The sequence below is a fragment of the Macrobrachium nipponense genome, chromosome 5 (assembly GCF_015104395.2).
Source record: "Macrobrachium nipponense isolate FS-2020 chromosome 5, ASM1510439v2, whole genome shotgun sequence".
Taxonomy (NCBI): domain Eukaryota; kingdom Metazoa; phylum Arthropoda; class Malacostraca; order Decapoda; family Palaemonidae; genus Macrobrachium; species Macrobrachium nipponense.
The window spans coordinates 103,852,140-103,872,325 of NC_061107.1; the positions used below are offsets into that span (position 1 = coordinate 103,852,140).

General features: G+C 41.0%; 1 protein-coding gene across 1 annotated transcript in view; it reads right to left on the reverse strand.

Moving 5' to 3' along the window:
• The window catches only part of LOC135215564 (V-type proton ATPase subunit D-like), a 49,128-nt gene that overhangs the window by 9,460 nt on the left and 19,482 nt on the right, over window positions 1-20,186 (reverse strand). Inside the window, 3 exon segments of the mRNA XM_064250414.1 lie at window positions 15,932-15,983; window positions 15,985-16,044; window positions 16,046-16,081. Coding sequence (XP_064106484.1) covers window positions 15,932-15,983; window positions 15,985-16,044; window positions 16,046-16,081 — 148 coding nt within the window.

The window sequence follows — 20,186 nt, forward strand, 5'->3', positions numbered from 1 at the left end:
GCAAATAATTACTAAACAAATTCCATTATCATTGTACTGGATATTATGGAGACAGGGCATCCTGGTATGCAGTAGAGCCCCGGACCTCGATGCTAATTCGTTCCAGAAGCGACGAGATGCGATTTTGTCGAGATCTGAATGAATTTTTCCCATAAGAAATAACTGAAAATGGATTAATCCATTCTTGACCACCAGTTATACCCTAACCTTGCCTTTTTATACAAAACACTACCTATAAATACACAAAAAATTTCAATTAAAATAAGTTCAGTGTTAAATAACATACCATTCAACACTTTTTTCATTTTTAAATATATACTGTAGTAAAATAACTGCCTTATGTACACCCAATTCGGCCATAATACGATGGTTGACTGAGCACCATAGGCTAAGCTAGGTAAGTAGTTCTGTACTGTAAGGGGTAGGCATAATTATTGTTGCTAATAATAAAACATTGAAAATCAAGTCTTAACTTTTACAGGAAATTAGTAAAATATTAAAGAATAAGCCAAATTATGTCTGTTATCATAAAATTTAGAAAAATTCCATTAAGTTGCTAGCTAGTGGCCATGAGCAGACGTAAACAAAACCATCATACAGAGTCTACAGGAATACTTCATACAAAATAACTTTAAAAATATTTTCAGTACTTATGATTTACCCCCCCCCCATTTTTTCCCCCCTCGAAGAAAAAAATATCCTTGTAAAATAGGGCACTTTTCATAGGCGCTTTGTGTTTTATAATGTAACATCATTATTGGCGGAGTAATACCATTGGAAGTAGATCCTTGACCTCATAAATGAATGCTTTAAAATTGGAAAGAATCCCAATATTAACCTTAAACGCCCGAAGCGGTAAAAAAAAAAATGTCTCCCGTGTGCCGGAGACGTTTCAGAGTGAGCGCGGAAGCGGAAAAAATTTTTTTTTCAAAAATCACAGCTGCTTAGTTTTCAAGATTAAGAGTTCATTTTTTGGCTCCTTTTTTTGTCATTGCCTGAAGTTTTAGTATGCAACCATCAGAAATGAAAAAAAATTATCATTATCATATATAAATAATGCAATATATGATAGCGCAAAAACGAAAATTTCATATATAATTGTATTTAAATCACGCTGTGCGCAAAACGTTAGGTAACAAGTTTTTGACTTTTTTTTTCGTTGTAATGTAAACTAAAATTGCGATCATTTTGGTATATAACACATTGTAAAACGTACAAAAAGCAACACAGAGAAATATCACAAAATAAGCATGAATTCGTAACGTGCGTACGTAAACAAATATTTTTTTTCAAAATTCACCATAAATCTAAATATTGTCCTAGAGACTTCCAATTTCTTTTTTTCCCAAAATGAAGACAAATGATTGATATACTATACTGTAGATATTAGCTTACAAATGCAGTTTTCGACCATATCTGGCGAGTTAAAGTTGACCGATGTTGAATTTTTTTATATATATTTTTTTATATGCAATTATTTCGGAAATAAGAAAATGGCTTACAACTTTTAAAATATTTTTTTGTTTATTCTACATGAAATTGCGCAAATTTTTCATATATAAAACTCTATGAAATGCCTCATATGAAACGGAGCAAATATTCCGAGAATGGGGACTCACGCATTTCGGAGATTTGTGGCGGAGAATCCGCGCGCGAGGAGGGAAGAAAGTTTTTTTTTTTAATTCACCATAAATTTAAATATTTCTGCTAGAGACTTCGAATTTGTTTCACAATGAAGATAAATGACTGAATATTACTAGACTGTACGAGTTTTTTATCTTACAACTGCGATTTTTCGACCATTTCGGTAGAGTCAAATTTGACCCGAACGTAGTTTTTTTTTTCTATTATCGTGATTTATATGCATATATTTCAAAATGAGAAAAGCTACAACCTTACAACTATTTTTTGTTTGTATTATACATGAAAAATGATATTGTCATGTTACAATAAGTTTTATACATACTTACCTGACAGATATATACTTGCTATAGACTCCGTCGTCTCCGACAGAATTTCAAATTTCGCGGCACCGCTACAGGGTAGGTCAGGTGATCTACCGCCCTGCCCTGGGTGGCAGGACTAGGAACCATCCCCGTTTTCTAATCAGAATTCTTCTCTCCACCTGTCTCCTGCGGGGAGGCTGGGTGGGCTATTATCGTATATATCTGTCAGGTAAGTATGTATAAACAAAAACTTTATTGTAACATGACAATATCATTTTTATACATTCAACTTCCCTGCCAGATATATACTTAGCTGATTAGCCCCATTGGTGGTGGGTAAAGACAGCTAACTACTGAAATAGACAGGTAAACAACATATGTTGTAGGTATTTATAAACCTTGGTTCCTACCTTATTTTAGCTAAGACTTCGCGGCTACTGCCTTGAGTCTGCTTAAGCCTCAAGAGCCTCAGCGAGATAATGATCTATGGCTAAGAGTTCTTGTGGGTCCTGCCAATGGGGTCTTATCCACTTACTCGGCAGAGCCTCAAAGGCCTTTGTCATTGGGTGCTATTCCACTAACATGACAATACAACCTTTGTTCAAGGAGCAACAAAAACCGATCCCGATCACCTTATCCTACATCCATGTTAGTTCTAAGATTTGTAAGGAGTTATCCCCGAACTCCTCACAAACAACCAAAAAACAAAAAAACTCGAAACATAAATTACACTTTCATTACAAAATATAAAAAACAAAAAAAAAATTTTGTACTCCCCTACTAGTCATACATAACCCTTGATCCCCTACCAGCAATGACACTCTGCTCCCGTGCGACAGTATTGAGCTTGCTACTAAGAAAACCAAGCACATATCTGACCAAGAGGGTTTTGTACGATAAAAACACAAAATTAAGGATCAAGTCTTTGCTCCCAAGACCCAGTACGTATCTGCTGATACAAAATGGACCTAGCGAGAAAGCACTTCTCATAGGTCACTCTCACTCCTTTCAGATAATGAGATGCAAACACTGAATTGCACCTCCAATATTTTAGTCTCAATGATATTCTTCAGAGACATATTCTTTTGGAACGCCAAAGACGTTGCTACTGCTCTTACTTTCATGCGTCTTGACCTTTAGAAGACCGAAGATTCCTCCGAGCAGTTTCTTGTGAGCGTCCGTAAATAACGCTTCTCACAAAGAAAGCCAAGGCGTTCTTGGCATGAGTCGTTTTGGGGGTTCTTCACTGCACACCAAAGACCTTGTTGAGAAGCTCCCATCCTGCCTCTTCCTCTCTAAATAGTATTTAAGAGCTCTCACTGGACAGAGAGATCTCTCTATCTCTCTGCCTACCAGGTTAGATATCTTACCTCAAAAACTTCTGGGCCAAGGCTTTGATGGGTTTTCGTTCTTTGCCAGAAACATTTGTCTGGAAAGAACAGATGGCAGCATCTCCTTTGAACCCCACCGTGGAATCCAGAGCGTGTAAATTCGCTCGTCCTCTTGGCTGTAGCGAGAGCCACCAGGAACAAGCATTTCCTAGTGACGTCGCGGAAGGACGCCAGATGTAAAGGTTCGAATTTATCCGATGAAGGAATTTCAGGGGCCACGTCTAGATTCCAACTAGGGGTGTTCTAGGGAGTAGCTGCTTTCGAAGTCTCAAAAGAATCTAATTAGATCGTGTAGATCTTTTGTCGTTAGCAATGTCCAGGCCTCGATTTCCTGAAATACTGAAGATAGCATGCTTCGGTATCCTCTTTTATTGTCGAGACAGATAGGTGTGATTTCCTCTCTCAGAAAGAGGAGAAATCGGCAATATTCACTATACAGGTACTGGAGGAGGGACCGCTGGCTGAACCACACTTTACACCACCTCCTAAGACTTCCCACTTCGACTGGTATACTCTTCTCGTCGAAGCTCTGCGGGCTCTAGCGATAGAGCCCGCAGCCTTGCGAGAAAAGCCTCTCGCTCTGACAGTCTTTCGATAGTCGAAAGGCAGTCAGAGCGAGACCTTGGGGAGGTTTGTGATGAAACCTCTCGAAGTGGGGTTGTCTGAGTAGACGTGTCTGTTTGGAGCATCTGAATGGTGGGGAATCACTATCCACTCCAGTACCTCCGTGAAACCATTCCTGGGGCTGGCCAAAATGGGGCTATGAGTATCACTTCGTGCTCTGGCGAAGCTACGAACTTCCTGAGCACTTCCCCCAGGATTTTGAACGGAAGGGCGTAAGCGTCCCACACCCGACCAATCCATGAGAAAACGCGTCTATTGCGAAGGCCTCTCGGAATCTTCTACTGAGAGAAACAAAAGGTCTCTATTCTTTTGGAGAGGAACGTCGCAAACAGGTCTAGTGTGAGGTCTCCCCCAACAGGGACCAAGGACTTCGACACACTTCTTCGTGAAGAGTCCATTCTGTGGAAGACCTGGTTTTCTCCGCTCAGTCTGTCCGCTCTCACATTCTTGATCCCTTGAACAAACCTTTGAGGAGGAGTTTATGCCTCTTTCTTCCGTCCAGGGTTAACAGGTGTCTTGTCAACTGATAGAGGGAGAAAGAGTGCGTGCCTCCTTGCTTGCGTATGTAAGCCAGAGCAGTGGTGTTGTCTGAGTTTATCTGTATCACCCCCCCGTTCCCCTCTGACTATCTGTTCGAAGAACTTTAAGGCTAGGTGTATGGCCACAAGTTCCTTGCAATTGATGTGCCAGGACACCTGTTCCTTTGTCCAGTGCCTGACACCTCCCTTGCTCCCAGCGTCGCTCCCCATCCCGACTCCGAAGGCGTCGTAACAACACTTGGTCTGGTTCTGCAGGGCAAGCGATACGCCTTCGTCCTTTTCGAAGCTGAGGGATCCACCACTTCATATGATCTTTTACTTCTTGTGGAAGTTGGAGACGTTCCGAAGAGTTGACCCGTCTTCCAACTCCACACCTCTTTGAGGAAAAACTGAAGAGGCGGAGGTGAAGTCTCCCTAGCAGAAGAACTTTTTCCAATGAGGAACCAGGGTCCCTAAAAGCTCAGGTAATCCCTCGCTAAGCGGTTCTTTCTTTCCTAAGAAAAGCTCGAGATTCTCGACAAACCTCGAGCGGTTCTTTCTCGCGAAGGATTACCCGAAAACCCCCGAGAATCCATCTGAATCCCCAGATAGACCAGTTCTGGCTGGGGATCAGTTTGTGACTTCTCGAGTTGACGAGCACCCTAGCGAATCTATCATGTTCCTTGTTACTTCTAAGTCCTCCAAGCACTGACTCTTCGACTTGGCCCTGATCATCCGTCGTCCAAGTAGAGGAGATGTTTTATCCCCTCTAGGTGAAGCCATCTTGCTACATTCGCCCATCATGTTGGTGAATACTTTGTGGGGCTGTAGACAGTCCGAAGCACAGAGCCCTGAAACTGAAAGATCTTGTCTCCTATCACAAAGCGAAGATATTTCTTTTGACAAATGTGAATGGGAACGTGGAAATAGGCGTCTTGCAGGTCCAGAGAGACCCATCCATCTCCTGGCGAAGCGCCGACATTACAGAGGCGGACGTTTCCATACGGAACTTCTTTTTCTGTACGAAGCGATTCAGAGCGCTTACGTCCAGAACTGGCCTCCACCCCCCCGATGCCTTTTGGTCTAAAAAAGGCGATTGTAAAATCCCGGGGAGTGTGATCCTGCACAAGTTCGATGGCCTCCTTTTTCCCACATTTGCTCCACCATTTGAAGGAGAGTCTTTCGCATTATGGGTCTCTGTACCTCGCTGACAGTTCCCGAGGCGTAGATGTTAGGGGCGGGCTGTCGTCGAAGGGGATTACTATCCCTTCTTCAGGACCGACACTGACCCAAAGGTCGGCTCCCCCTTTGTGCCCATACTCCTGCAAAGTTCAGGACTGGCGCCCACTGGTGCTTGGAGGAGCAACAAGTCACTTTCGATTTTCTTGAAATGGCCTAAATGAAGACCTTCCTCTCTTTTCAGAGCTCTTCTTTCTGGCAGGGGGACAGCCGCTGCACCTCCACGAAAGGGCTGCTGAGTAGGACGAGGTTCCTTCTTAACCGTACGCCACTACCGTCGTCCTTTCTTTGGACGTTTGCGTAAGTAGGTCTTGTGTCGCCTTCCTCATTAGTGAGCGAGATATATCCTTGACTAACTGAGAAGGGAAACAGATGATCTGATAGAGGGGCGAACATAAGGCAGTCCCTCTGGCTCGGAAGAAAACCCCTTTCGATAAACGGGAACCATACACTGATCTCTTTTTCAGGAGACCAGCACCAAAAGTGAAGCCACTTCACCCGAACCGTCCTGTACTGCCTTGTCCCATGCAGGACAGTACGCTATGGATAATTTCTGGGTTCTTCAGAAACTTCCGGATCCTTAGATTTGTTGGCCAGAACTCCGATGACCAATCCAGAAAATTGAACACCGCCTCTAAAGTGAAAAACAAAAAGTCCCTTTAGAAAGTGGTTCACCTCTGAAGTGCTCCACGTCGCTCTGACCGATCCTAAGGAGTGACGTCTAGAGGCCTCCACAAACTGGAAAAAAAAAAAAGTCGGCATCTGCAGAGGCGGGTAAAGAAAGACCCATAGTCTCTCCTGTCCCATACCAAATACCTCTCTTTCCCGTGCAATCTGGAAGGAGGCATGCAGAATACCGTCTTTCCTAACTCCTCCTTCTGTCCATCCAAGAATCTAAAGATGGAGTGCCTTCTTCTTGATCGCAGGCTTCATTTTCAGAAGGCCGACGATTTGTTTGGCCGTAGCTGAGCTCGAAAAGAGCGAACGAGGAGAAGGAGGAGCCGCAGGACCTAAGAGAATCTCCAAACTCTTGTAGTAGTAATGAGGCCAAGACTTTGTAACTAGAAAAGTCCCTCATTAGCAGGAGGTTCGTCGTCAGACAACTCGTCTAACCCTCGATCAGACGAAGGAGAAAGTTCACGTTTTGAGGGAGAGTCCCCTTCCAAGACCTCCTATGTTCTGAAGGAGAGGAGCTCCTATTTGGCGAAGAGTCATAAACCTCCAGGAACGAGTCCCGACTCTTGACTCCTGGGCTCTTGCTCTTGCCTCCTGACTCTGGCTCCTGACTCCTCCTCCTGACTCCTGCCTCCTGACTCCTGCCTCCTGACTCCTGCCTCCTGACTCCTGACTCCTGACTCCTGACTCCGGACTCCTGCCTCCTGACTCCGGACTCCGCATCCTGCTCCTGACTCCGGACTCCTGACTCCGGACTCCTGACTCCTCCTCCTGCTCCTGCCTCCTGCCTCCTGGCTCTGGCTCCTGGCTCCTGGCTCCTGCCTCTTGGCTCCTGCCTCTTTGCCTCCTGGCTCTTGCCTCCTGGCTCTTGCTCTTGCTGGATGCCTCCACACTCTTGGCTCTGGGCTCCTGCCTCCTGGTTGACTCCTCACTCCTGGCTCTTTGGCTCCTGCCTCCTGGGTGACTCCTCACTCCTGGCCTGGTGCCAGACGTCTGATTGTTTCTCCAGGTTCGTACCGGGAAACCTCACCTCGGGTAGGAGTAATCGATCCTGGAGGTAGAATACCTCCATACTCTGGAGGATCTTTTTAAATAGGAATGGGAAGTGTCTTTCCTTCTAGGAGGCTCCTTTGACAGGACTCCCTACAAACGACGAAATCTTTTCCTTGCATCGCCATCATGAACCTCTTATTAGCCTCCTCTTTATCCTCTTCGGGAGGAGGGGAGGAGGAGGGGAGGAGTCCATAGCCTCCACCTCCTGCCTCCTTCTCACTCTGGTTGGAAGAATGGCTCTTCTTGCCTTCTTAACTCCCGCATGGAGACTCCTCAGGGAAGTTTTCAGGCTCGAGTCAATAGTTGGCGCCCTCCAACTCCTCTTGAGAGGCCGAGATCGATCGGAATCTCTCCAATCACGTCTCGTGATGAAGATCCCGACGACGAGAAACAACACTTACTTAGGACGCTTTTACAAATAGCGGTCCTTGGCAGTCTGGGGTGTCACAGAAACCAAACCGAAGGGACACCTGATCGGTGGGGATTCTCCACAACCTCCTTTCGGCTTTCGACATTCCTTCTCCTCTGGGCATGTGAGCTTGGAAGAGGTCTAGACCTAGGAGCGTTGCTGAGCCGACCAGATGCCCCCTCCACTACACTGGGGACACTCATATCACTGTCCACTGACAAATCACCTAGCCTTACCTTGTATGGCAGCCATTTTGTTTTCCATCACTTTGAAGGCTGCTTTTAGATCTGCAAGTTCTTTCGCTGGATCTACAGGTTCTGCAAAAGGTAGAAGGGGCTGCAATGGAAGGAGAGTAGCAATACTTACCCTTGGGGAAGATCCCAAGCTCGAATTAGTTCAGATCTAGAACTACTTAAACTTCTATGAGAAGCCTTCCTCACTCTTTCTCTTTCTAACTTTTTTAAATAATTAGTTAGATTCTTCCATTCGTTCTCACTCAAGTTCTCACATTCTTTACAAGTATTAGTAAAAGAACATTCATACTCCCCTGCACCTCTTGCATACCGTGTGAGGGTCTACCGAAGCTTTCGGCAACCTCACCTTACAGCCTACATTCACACAACGTCTCACAACCATACCAGAGTCAGACATATTTAAAGAAAATCCAAAATCAAGTCCACAAAACAGTCCCACAAAAGCGTATGCCAATCCAACAACTCCAGATACGTCACCAAAAGTCGGTCAAGAAGATCAATTGCCGGTGAAAAAGAAAAACCAATCGAGAGAAACCAACAACAATGTTGATGGTCCGGGCGACAGAAGAATTCTGATTAGAAAACGGGATGGTTCCTAGTCCTGCCACCCAGGGCAGGCGTAGATCACCTGACCTACCTGTAGCGTGTGCCGCGAAATTGAAAGTTCTGTCGGAGACGACGGAGTCTATAGCTAAGTATATATCTGCCAGGGAAGTTGAATGTATAAAATGCGCACATTTTCTATATAAAACATTATGTAACGGCTAATTTAAAATGGTGCAAACATTAACCACAATCGCACGTATGATTTTTTCGGAAGAGTTAGCGCGGGACGTAAAGAAAATGTTATTTTTTTTTTCATAAATTCACCATAAATCGAAATATTGTGCTAGAGACTTCCAATTTGTTGCAAAATGAAGGTAAATGCTTGAATATTACTAGAATATAAGCGTTTTAGCTTACAATTGCGTTTTTTGACCATTTCGGTAGAGTCAAAGTTGACCGAAGGTTGAAAAATTTGTCACTTAACATTTTTTTATATGAAAATATTTCAAAATTGATAAAAGCTACAACCATGGGTTGTTTTTAGTTGTATTGTGCATGAAATTGCGCAAATTTTCATATATAAAACTTTATGTAACAAGCTAATTTAAAATGGTGCAAACATTACCACAATCGCATGTATGATTTTTTTCGGAAGAGTTACCGCGCAGACGTAAGGAAAAAGTTTTTTCATAAATTCACCATAAATCGAAATATTGTGCTAGAGACTTCCAATTAGTTGCAAAATTAAGGTAAATGATTGAATATTACTAAAATATAAGAGTTTTAGCTTACAATTGCGTTTTTCGACCATTTCGGTAGAGTCAAAGTTGACCGAAGGTTGAAATTTTGGCACTTATCGTTATTTATATGAGAATATCTCAAAACTGATAAAAGCTACAATCATGAGTATTTTATTGTTGTATTCTACATAAAAATGCGCACATTTTCATACATAATACTCCATGTAACGGCTAATTTAAAATGGTAAAAAAATTATGTCAGTGACGAAATAATTTCCGAGATGTGTACGGATACTTTTTAGGCGGCAAGAAAGAAATTCGCGCTTGCGCGCCTGCGTTAATGATTGTAAACAAACAAAACAACACCTTGATCCGTGAACTCACAGCATCCCCCAAGGCGCGCCAAGGCGCGTGTTCAAGAGTTTTCGGCTGGTACGGCCTAAAAAATCATTTTTCGTGAATTTTTAAAAAAACTTTTGTATGTCGACCGTAAAATACGTACAGTCGGCACCCGAGAGACAAAAAATGTCGACGTAAAATACGTCCAGTCGGCGTTTAAGGGTTAAGGAATAACTGGGGAGCTATCAATATGCAAAATCCTTTACGTAATTTGGATTATAAAATACTACCAAGAAAATATTGCCCCTTAGTAAACAACAAGGATTGAAGTCCAGCACGACTGGGAACTACGAATTATGAGAGTCATAACTTGTAAGTCATGCATGTCTGGGAATTACGAATAATGAGCAGACTGCAAAAATGTTGGCAAGCAAAAGCACTGTCTGAAACTGACAAAATCACACATGTAGCACTTTTTTAAAACATACATACTATGTTTAAAAAATAATGTAGCTGCAATTCTTAAAATCACAATTTTTGAAACCCGAGGTCCTTTACATGAGGAATTACTTTCAGCGTAGCTGGATTTATGACCATTAAATTTCTTGAACAAGGTGGTTTATGTAGTAACTACCATACTGGTAAGCGGGTAGGCCCACCTGCCCAGATGTAAACACTCCACTATGCCTTTTGGCCCAGGTTCAGATTGAGGGGTGGCATGAGGTGGGGGCATAAAGGTAAAGGACCCTCAGGTTTGTAGTTAGGAAAATACAGTTTTCTTTAAAATACATGTTGATTTGTTCCAAGACGATATACAAAGCCCCTCGGTCCCCTTTACATAAAGAAGACTCACTGGTTGGTGGGAGGCATGTGAGTGAGCCTCTAGAACTGCCTGGAGTTCTACACACCTGGGCTATTATTCCTGGTCGTAAAAGCGAGGAGTGCCATGCCTCTGGCAACCTGATCGGAGCATAGGAGCTGCATGATCAAGACTTTAAAGTCAGAGGCATTAATGCAAAGTTCTGGGAAAGGTTTGTATTATTGCCAGCTTCCTTCCTCCCCTTGCTAGAGAAAGGAGCGGGATTGCTTCTATGATTCTGATAAGAAAAAATAGAATGGAAGGTCGATGTGTAAGCTTACCGCATCATTCGACCAGCCAGTGTAACTTCAAGTCCTATCCTCAACCCAAAGGAAGAGGCGTAGAAGGAAGTAGGTGGGAAGGTGGAGAGGCCAGTCACTCTCGCATCCTTCTTACCTCTAGAACCGCACACCATAGGTGAGATACCACTTGTCCTCCTGAAGGAGCCGGGTAAGCAAACAACCTGAAAGCATCCACCACCGTCCAAGGAAAGGAGGTTCCAAGGACCTGTGGGCAGACCTGAAGGAAGAAAGATATAAATATGGTCGCAATGAGACTTCATCTATCTTCCTGTCCGACATATTCTTTGGAGTGATGAGATGTACCCATCCACTGGACTATCCAACTGCAGAGAAGTCTCTCATGATCTCGTTAAGACTCGAAGGAAGACGTGTCATCGGACACTTCTGCAATGACAGGACATAAGCAACCAAATCCAGAAGGCTGATTACCGATGTCATTTGCCATTACTATAAAAAGCAAAGAAAAAAAAGACGCAGGCAAAATTCATGTTCAAAACTAGCGAAATCACATTTAACGCTTATACAATCAAGTATTGTGCCACTTTTAAACCAATTTTTTTTTTTTTAATTTACAAGAAAGTATCTAAATTACATATCTTCTACCAGCCAAGTGTAATGACAATGAAAGATATCGATAGCTCAATCTGAAATAATTTAATTTTTTTAAATTATAATTTTTAGAATTACAGAATAAGAGCTCCTACTCCTGTAACAAAGTGAGAACTCGCTGATCCTAATGTCTAATATTGGTAATTATCCACAATAATTGCTTTTTTAATTAGTTTTTGTTTACAGTACCAAAAAGTTGTATCACCAACTCTTGATACAACTATCGACACTTCAAGGGTTAGCCTATCATTAAAAATCTCACAGGATTTTAAGGTTGTCACAGAATGCCTCTTCAGTTCAATTGTGGTTCATACCGTTTTCCTCACCAATGCGCATGGAACAAAGCCTATTAGTGGCAACTGACCAAACCACGTTTGTTTACAAAAAATCATATGATTTCTTGGGTCGGTTTCCAGATTTTCGTTTGAGCTCAGATTGCAACATTTACTCAAAATTTTCCATTGAAATCCAATTATTTTGAGTTCTAATACAATCGAGGTCCAGGTCTCTCTACTGTAATTGTCTGAAACAGGGATAATCAATTAACCTAACTACTACTGTTATGTTACTGCAAATCTGGACTGACTCAATTCCAAATCAAAATCTAAAAGTCAAAAGATATTTTTCTCAGTTACTTACTGTCTTTGATGGCATACAGGATCCTTGTCCAAAAATTCTCAAAATAAAAATTTTTACAAGTGTGTTTTTTTTTTTTAATACTTACTTCTCTATTACAACAGGTATAAAATTCCTGCACCAGGAAAGGATGAAAGGGTATAAAAACAATTCTTTCTTAAATTACCTAGTTATACCACCTAATGACCCTCCATTTCACAAGGTGAACCTTTGTTCACGCATCTATTGTTGTTTGAGTCTGTCCACATAAATGGGAGAGGAGGGGAGAATTCATCACAAATAGTAAGGGTCCAAGTATTTAAAAATATAAAAATTTCTATTTTTAAAATGAATCTTACCTATTACGACAGCTGATTCCTATACTAAAAAAGGAAGTGAGTAAGTGCAAACAAAGTACCTAAAAATTAAACCACAAGAGAACAAAATAGTAAGTTCGTCTGAAATCCATCTGCTGTCCGCTGCTACTACAAACTTTGAAAATTTGTGGAGGTTTCTCGCAAAGGAAACCCCCCTAAGTTTAGTGATAATGAGGCAGGTGCCCTATGCCTGGGCCTGCAGAGCAAATAGTAGTAAAAGAATAAAGGGCCTAGCCTAATCTAAAACTAGGCATCTGAGGTAAGAGAAACCTGGGTAGTGGTTGCACTCATAGACTTGGCAAAAGGCCAACAGTGCTTGCGCTAGTGAGACATGTCAGCCCTCTCTGCAGAAGGGGACTGACCTGGCCACTGGAAGCTCTACGAGACTTCCCACGGGAAGGGGAAGACAACCTTCTTCTTCCTCTGCTTGCTAGCTTTGGTAGAAGGGAGAAGGAAACAGAACTTGACCATGAAGATGACAACTGGGATTTCCTTCTCCCCTTGGATCTTCTTGCCAAGTGCATGTGTGGAGGAAGGCATCGCCCAAAGTTGATATATATGGCAGCCCCTGGGGACATATTGATGCTGCATGAGGGGTTACCAAGGTAGTAGGAGATGCCCTGGAGCTGGCAAATACTGTGACTGGTAAAGTCCATCCTCGTCACAGTCAGAGGAGAATACCAAAAGGCTCCTAATTGCCTGCAAGCAATCAGTAAGTTCAGAGACACTTGTGTCCCCTGATAGCCCTAGAGAGGGTCAATTCCCTAAGTCCCTCGTCCTCCACATGGCAAATTTTTAATCAATTTGCATTTTTCATAGCTTACAAACCTGAGGTCTTAACAATAGGATAATCTTCTAGAGCCAGCTGGAAACCAGTTAAAAACAATCAAAGATTGTAAAGCAAGGAATCTGTGGCATCTGGCAACCTATATGTAAGCGAGGTGGAAGCTGGTCACTGACCAAGCTTAGGACCTCATGACACATCAGTCTTCTTCCAACCCAGTATATGAGAGAAGTGGCTAAAGGAGGGCAGTATAATGTTAAGATTTCTAAGCTATGAAAAATGCAAATTGATTAAAAAGTTTGCCATTTGTTCATAGGAGGAACAAACCTTCGGTTTTAACAACAGAAGAGTACTTATACTTGGAGGAAGGTAGAAGTACCCTGAACCAGCTGGGGGTTCAGCCCACCCCGACCATCCTTCTTAGAAGAAAGAGTTCTAAAGGAGGGGGTCAAAGCCTGTGAGAGAATAGGTAGAACAAATACCCAAAAATTCAGTCAATACCCAAAAATTCAGTCTGCTGGGTTCAATACAATGTGGTACGGCCAGATTCACTTTACTTGTGGAAGATAATGGAGAACTTTGTCTGTTCCAGTAACAAACCTTTCAAGCCACAGGGATTTGTCACCACTCCCACTCCCTTGCTAGAGGAAGAGCAATGCGTACTAAGATGATTTGTCTATTGTATAGGAACATAGCAAATAAAAATTATCACCAGTATACCAGACTCACTTGTATCAGCCCAGTTCAGCGTATGATCTGTCTATTCTTTGACCTGCCCAAAAGAAGAAGAAAGGAACAGAGAAAGAAAGAGACCAGGCAACTCACTCATTATCTCTTCCACACAAACATCTTAGGCATACAAACACTTAGGTAAGATACAAATTGCCCTGTCAGGGCTAGATGAGCTACACAACCTGCTGGGCAGCCACCACAGGGCACAAGGAAATTGTGTCCAATGGCCTGTGGGCAATATCCTTCAGATAAAAGGAAGTGAACAAGGTTTGACATAGCCAAGAACTAGCATTCAATATTCTATGGACAGATATGTTCTTCTAAAAAGCCAAAGAAGAACTAAAGCCTCTTGATGTCCATGCACCCTAGGGTGTACAGTCTCTGTAACAGAACTAGGGAGCGAGGAATACACCTGAGTAATCACCTCAAAAAGTCAACACCTAGGTCTAAGGACTTAGAGCCTATAAACCTAGGTGACAAGTCCTTATCAGATAGCAGCGCAGAGCCCTACGTAGTTTCTGCGGGTCACTGTCCCAAAGTCATTCAGTGAGGGAATTGAGAATGAGGAAAACCTGTCACCATGCACCGAGGGATTGAGTTTTGGCCACTAATTCTGTGACAAATTCAAAGGCTAGACCCCCAACCCTGGTGTGCTTCATATAATACTTGGACATGTAGTTCTCTAACTTTTCGAAAATGCAAGGCCAACAGGAAAACTGTTTTCAGGGTCAGATTTCTCTCTGACCACCACGTAACGGCTTGAGTGAGACTTCCGAGGACAAGGGACAGATCCCAAGTCGGAGGTTTGAGCTCTTTGGTGGATAGGATTGTTCAAAACTACTAAACAACAGAGAAATCTCCATGATGAAGCGATGTCTATGCCCTTTTGGCATAAAACTAACCCTAATGTAGCCCTGTAACCATTAACAGCTGAAACAGACAGGTCTTACTGAGGAAGATGAAGAAGTCTGCTATACGCTGAACAGAGGTTCCAAGTGGAGAGACACCCCTTGACAACATCAATCACAATAGACTGCCCCACTTGTCCTGATAAAACTGCTGACAAAGACTTCCTTAGATAGCTGGATATGTGGTCTCCTGCTTTGGTAGAAAATCCTCTTGCTCACAGGAGATACTTGAAAGTCTCCAGCCGTGAGGGAGACAGGGACTCTACTGATTGTCTGAAAGTTAAAAAGCAATTCTATTTCATGTTTGCAAGCTAAATCCTATGTAAGGAATGAAGGTTTGTATTTGTGTAGGAACAAATGCCGATTCCTTTATATGTTAGTTCTATATTATAGATATGACTTGTCTTAAATACATTCAACACATAAATAATTCAGTAAGTTGAAAAAAGTAAATTATTACTTTAGAAATAAAGTTATACATGCTGGATTCAAGCTATGTATATCAAACTTAAAAAGCCACAGGGCTCAATAAACAGATACAGTGGACCCCCTGTATTTGTGTTCTCCGGATTCGCAGACTCACACAGTTGCAGATTTCTCTCGGAACATTTCCCCACATTATTCACAGAAAATTGGTCTATTCGCAGTATTTTTCTATGAGGAATATCCATAAATTCCTGTTTTTTTATCAATTCATCATAAAATGCACTTTTTGTGATAAAATTATAAAAAAAAACAGTATACGTAATAATTTTTGGTGGGTTTTTCTGAAGTTTTAACTAACAAATGAAGAGGGTTAAAGCATTTTTATAGGGGTTTCTAACTATTCACAGAGGGGTCTGGTAACGCATCCCCCGCAAACGTGGGGGACCACTGATTTTCATTTTTCGAGGGATAGGGGGGAATTCATATTAGCAGAAGAGTAAATCAACACATGTAAATTAAGAGAATTGAGGCAAGAGAACCATTTGAATTACATACATGTAAATTATTTTATGACAACCTACTTACAGCAACATTGTCCCATCTTGCTCCTCAACTTGATGCGAGCTTTAGTAACATTTCTGAATGACACTCTGATTAAAGTCTCCAGATGCAAATTTGGCTTCAGCCAATGAAAAAGCCAGCATCTTTCATAACATCACCCATTAATGTTTTTGTCTGGAAAAAAAAAAAAAAACACCCATTAATGTTTCTGCTTGAAAAAAAAGAGGAATGATATTTTGATCTTTGCACATTACTATGGGAATTAAAAGTGGTTATCTACATTTTTTTTAATGAACTAAAAACTTCAATACAAACCAATGACCTTTACATTGGTCTAATCTACTCTAGTAGCCACCTCTTAGAAGAAGTCACCCCCTTTATATATCTGAGCATGAATCTTCACAGATCCAAGTGGGCTTGTGCTTCTGGTGGTGAAAAACTGCAATTCTCTATGATACATTGCATTGCTCCTATAAATATAAAATCTGAAATCTTTCATAGTACACAGTACGTACATATCCCTCACTTACAAGCTGGTTTGGTCAAAGCTTGCCATAATAAGATAATAAATAGTGGCAGGTAAGCTATGGTGTGGTTACCACCTGCTCACTTGAATCTCCAATAAACATGGACAAATATGGGAATGGTTAGAAATAGGATTACAATAAGACTTTCGGTTTGCATATTTAAATAAAAATATGACAATGTATCCTTTGAGAATATAAACCTCTCATTTATATGGAGGCAAAATGTATAATTTATTACGAGAACAAACTTTAGTGTCTTTTATGAAGACTTGATTCATCAGGTGTGAGGTTTTGTCTTATGAAACTTCAATAGCACTTTTTCCAAAGGAAATTGGAACATGATGTTAAGAACCTCTGCCACGTTTTTTGCTTTCAGTACCTACACCTAGAAACTGACAAGACAGTCCATCACCACCCAGCAAGGGAAAGCTGACTCTTGTAACCTCCCATAAAATCTAGCATAATGATGCAAAGTGTCATAGGGCATGCTTCACCACAAAGATACTCTAGGAAGAGTTTAGGAAAACCCTATTACTCCATCTAAAGCACAGGAAATCAAATTTTGTTGGTAGGAAATTATCAATATCCCAGAGTGGGATGAACGAAAATGCTCAACGTGGTTCCCATCCCACCTTTTTATAGGGAGCCAGTATGAACATGTTGTCAACGTGTGCTTGGTTGTGTAGTTCACTTGCATGAGCCAGATCAGCATAAACACAGGATGGTCTCTTAACAGCTGGAAAGGGTACAAAGGGAGAGAGACTAGAGTTATCTCAAGACAAACCATGAATCTTAGGCAAGGAGCTTGGGAGGCTACACAATCATTTCATTAACCACTAAGTACCAAATAAAAAATAACGATTCCCTGGACCTATGGTTATCCTGTAAGTAGAAAGGAAAAAATTGGGTATCCTGTAAGTAGAAAGGAAAAAATTCATCTGTCAAACGCATAACATCAAAACCTAAAACCAAGACTTACATGTAATTGTCTGATGCCTACCCTCAACACCTGAAACCAAAACTTACAACTCATGATTTCATATGTTTAACAGGTGGGACAAAGGTCTTCTCTCTCAGTAAAAGACTGGAGTGCCTGCCTTAAGGGAGCCGGCCAGCTAATGCCATTTTTTAAGGACAGGACTTTGATATTAATACCACTTAATAAGGTGACTTGGGACATCTCCAAACCGCAAATGATTTTTGCCTCTGACCTTTGGTTTTGTGACGCCAGGGTGATTTATCCCGAAAATAACCACTTTTCAAATTCTATCTCCTCCCTTGATATTTAATATTAAGACCTGGGATTACTAACCATATATAGACCTGATGCAGACCTCCAATCATATGAGGAGGTTTTTTTTTTCTAAAAGTCATTTTTTTTTGCTAGATATGAATTTTTCATTATGGTAAAAAAATAAATCCTATAAATAAAAAAAAAAAAAAAAAAAAAAAAAAAAAAAAAAAAGACTAAACAAAAATTGGAAAAAAGGGCTTTATTTGATTGTTCTATAATATCTTTCTGAGTTATACTAAATTTCAATGCTATAGTTTTAAAACTATGTGAGAAGATAGATTCTGAAGGTCAATAAGTATAGTTTTGAGATAAGGGCATTCAAAGTTTTCCTTTGTATTTTTATAAAGACAATGTTAATAAATAATGATTATTGTGAAAAATATATTTCTTTTTTTGGCTATTAATAAACCAAAACTAAGCTATCTATTATAATTTAATCATAAATGATGATCCCTTTGCTCACATACCGTAGCCTGGGGCACTGCGTCAGGGAAGACGGGCACTCCTTCCTACGCAATTCTCTCTCTCTCTCCTTCACTAACTTGGCTTATTACAGCAAATTTTCTTCTGTATGATAGAGAGATGTTTTCCTTGTATTTTCCTCTTTGGCATTATGAAATTCTTGCCAAAACAAAGATAAAACAGACGTAAAATCAAAGAGAATTGTCAGATGTGAAACTTGAACATGATTATTACGAATTTTATATTCCTTTTCGGGTATAAATAAACCAAAACTATGTTATTTATCATAAATGAAGATCCCTTTGCTCAAAGACTGTAGCCTGGGGCACTGCACGACATGTGCGTCAAGCAAGAGGGGGGCGTTCCTTACTACCACCCCTTTCTCTCTTCACTAATTACACTAATATCGTATATATTACGATATTCTGTAATCATATTAGAGAGCATTTTCTTCGTCAGTATGTTACGATATGGTTTTCCTAGTTCTTTTCCTCATTGGCATGATGAAATTCTTGCCGAAACAAAGATAAACATATGTAAAAGCAAGCGAATGTCAGAGGTGAAACTCAAACGTGTACACTATAAGAGGTTTCTCCTCGCACTGAAAGGTGGTAAACTGACTAAGTTGCTTCCTGCCACCTCATGGAATCTCTACAGATGCCATTGCTCACAATTTCTTTGCCAATAATTATCAAAATTTACAATAATAGAAGAAATATTGCATTTCTTGTACGGATCATGTTTTTGGCTTATTGAGTTACGTTTTACTAATTACCCTGTAACTACGAAAGTAAGAGGAATTTTGACGAAATATTTTTTATACGTATTCTCCATTGCCATACAAAGCTCCATGAATTTTTTCATGACTACACTTTTCACCCTATACCCTAATATTTAAAGGTTATGGCCGGCCCCCTTCAGAAAACAAAGAGCCTAGAGGGAAGGTGCAAAGGCCGCCACCTAGTTGGCAAGTGATGGGAAGAGGAATTAAAATCCAACACAACAAATAACAGAAACACTAGGGAGCTGAACAAAAGTAAGAAGCTCCTATAGCTCTACTCCAGTTTACAATGGAAGATAGAGCAAATCTCTCCATGGGTGGAATGGAATTAAACCACATTCAAGTCTCACAACTAAAGAGATGAGGTAGTAGTTGTAATGCCTGCAATTAGTTAAATAAAGTCAAGATAACATTTGTAATGCCTGCAATTGGTTAAATGAAGTTTTGATAACACAGCTGAGCGGATAGTAACAAAAGAACATCTTGTATGATCATCTAAGATCCTGAAGGACAAGATGCCTCTTCTCTTTCAAAGGATATCCAACTCAAATGTAGAGGACTCAACAGGAGGAGCTGAAGCTGCCTCGAAAGAACCTCTGCCGTGCGAGATGAGGAAAAGGGAGGTGCGGTGGATAGATGGTGGTGGTAGGCTAACTCTTCAAGGTTAGCTCCTTTACTGAAAACTTCCCGACAGCATTAAACTCTCCCCAAGAGAGGACTAGTGGGGATCCACCTAAATTTAAGTGGATAAAGGATTCACTATCTTTATATACAGTACTTGCTTATGTCCCTCATACGTGTGAATGTGGACTCTTATGTATAAAAAAAAAAAAAAAAAAAAAAAAAACACTTGGACTAAAGACACATTCAACTTAGTCATACAAAAATTCCAGCAAGATGCCCTCGCTTGAATGAGGCCCGAGGAAAAATGTTCTTGGAGATGGCAGAGGTGAGTAAGGGGTATTCCTCACTAACCTTGTTATCAAGTTCAGTGACTATCCAGGTTGCACAATGATACACTCATGCATAAAAGGCTCTGGTTTGTATTTCTATATAAACAAATTTGTATATATATATTTGCGTATATGTAAATATGAAATTTTCATTATTAAAATGAAGTTTTATTGTATACTTACCGAACAATTATAGAGCCGTGATTTCCACGAGCGGCAGGATACTAAATTCAAATTTAGCGCGTCGGCGTCGCCAACACTG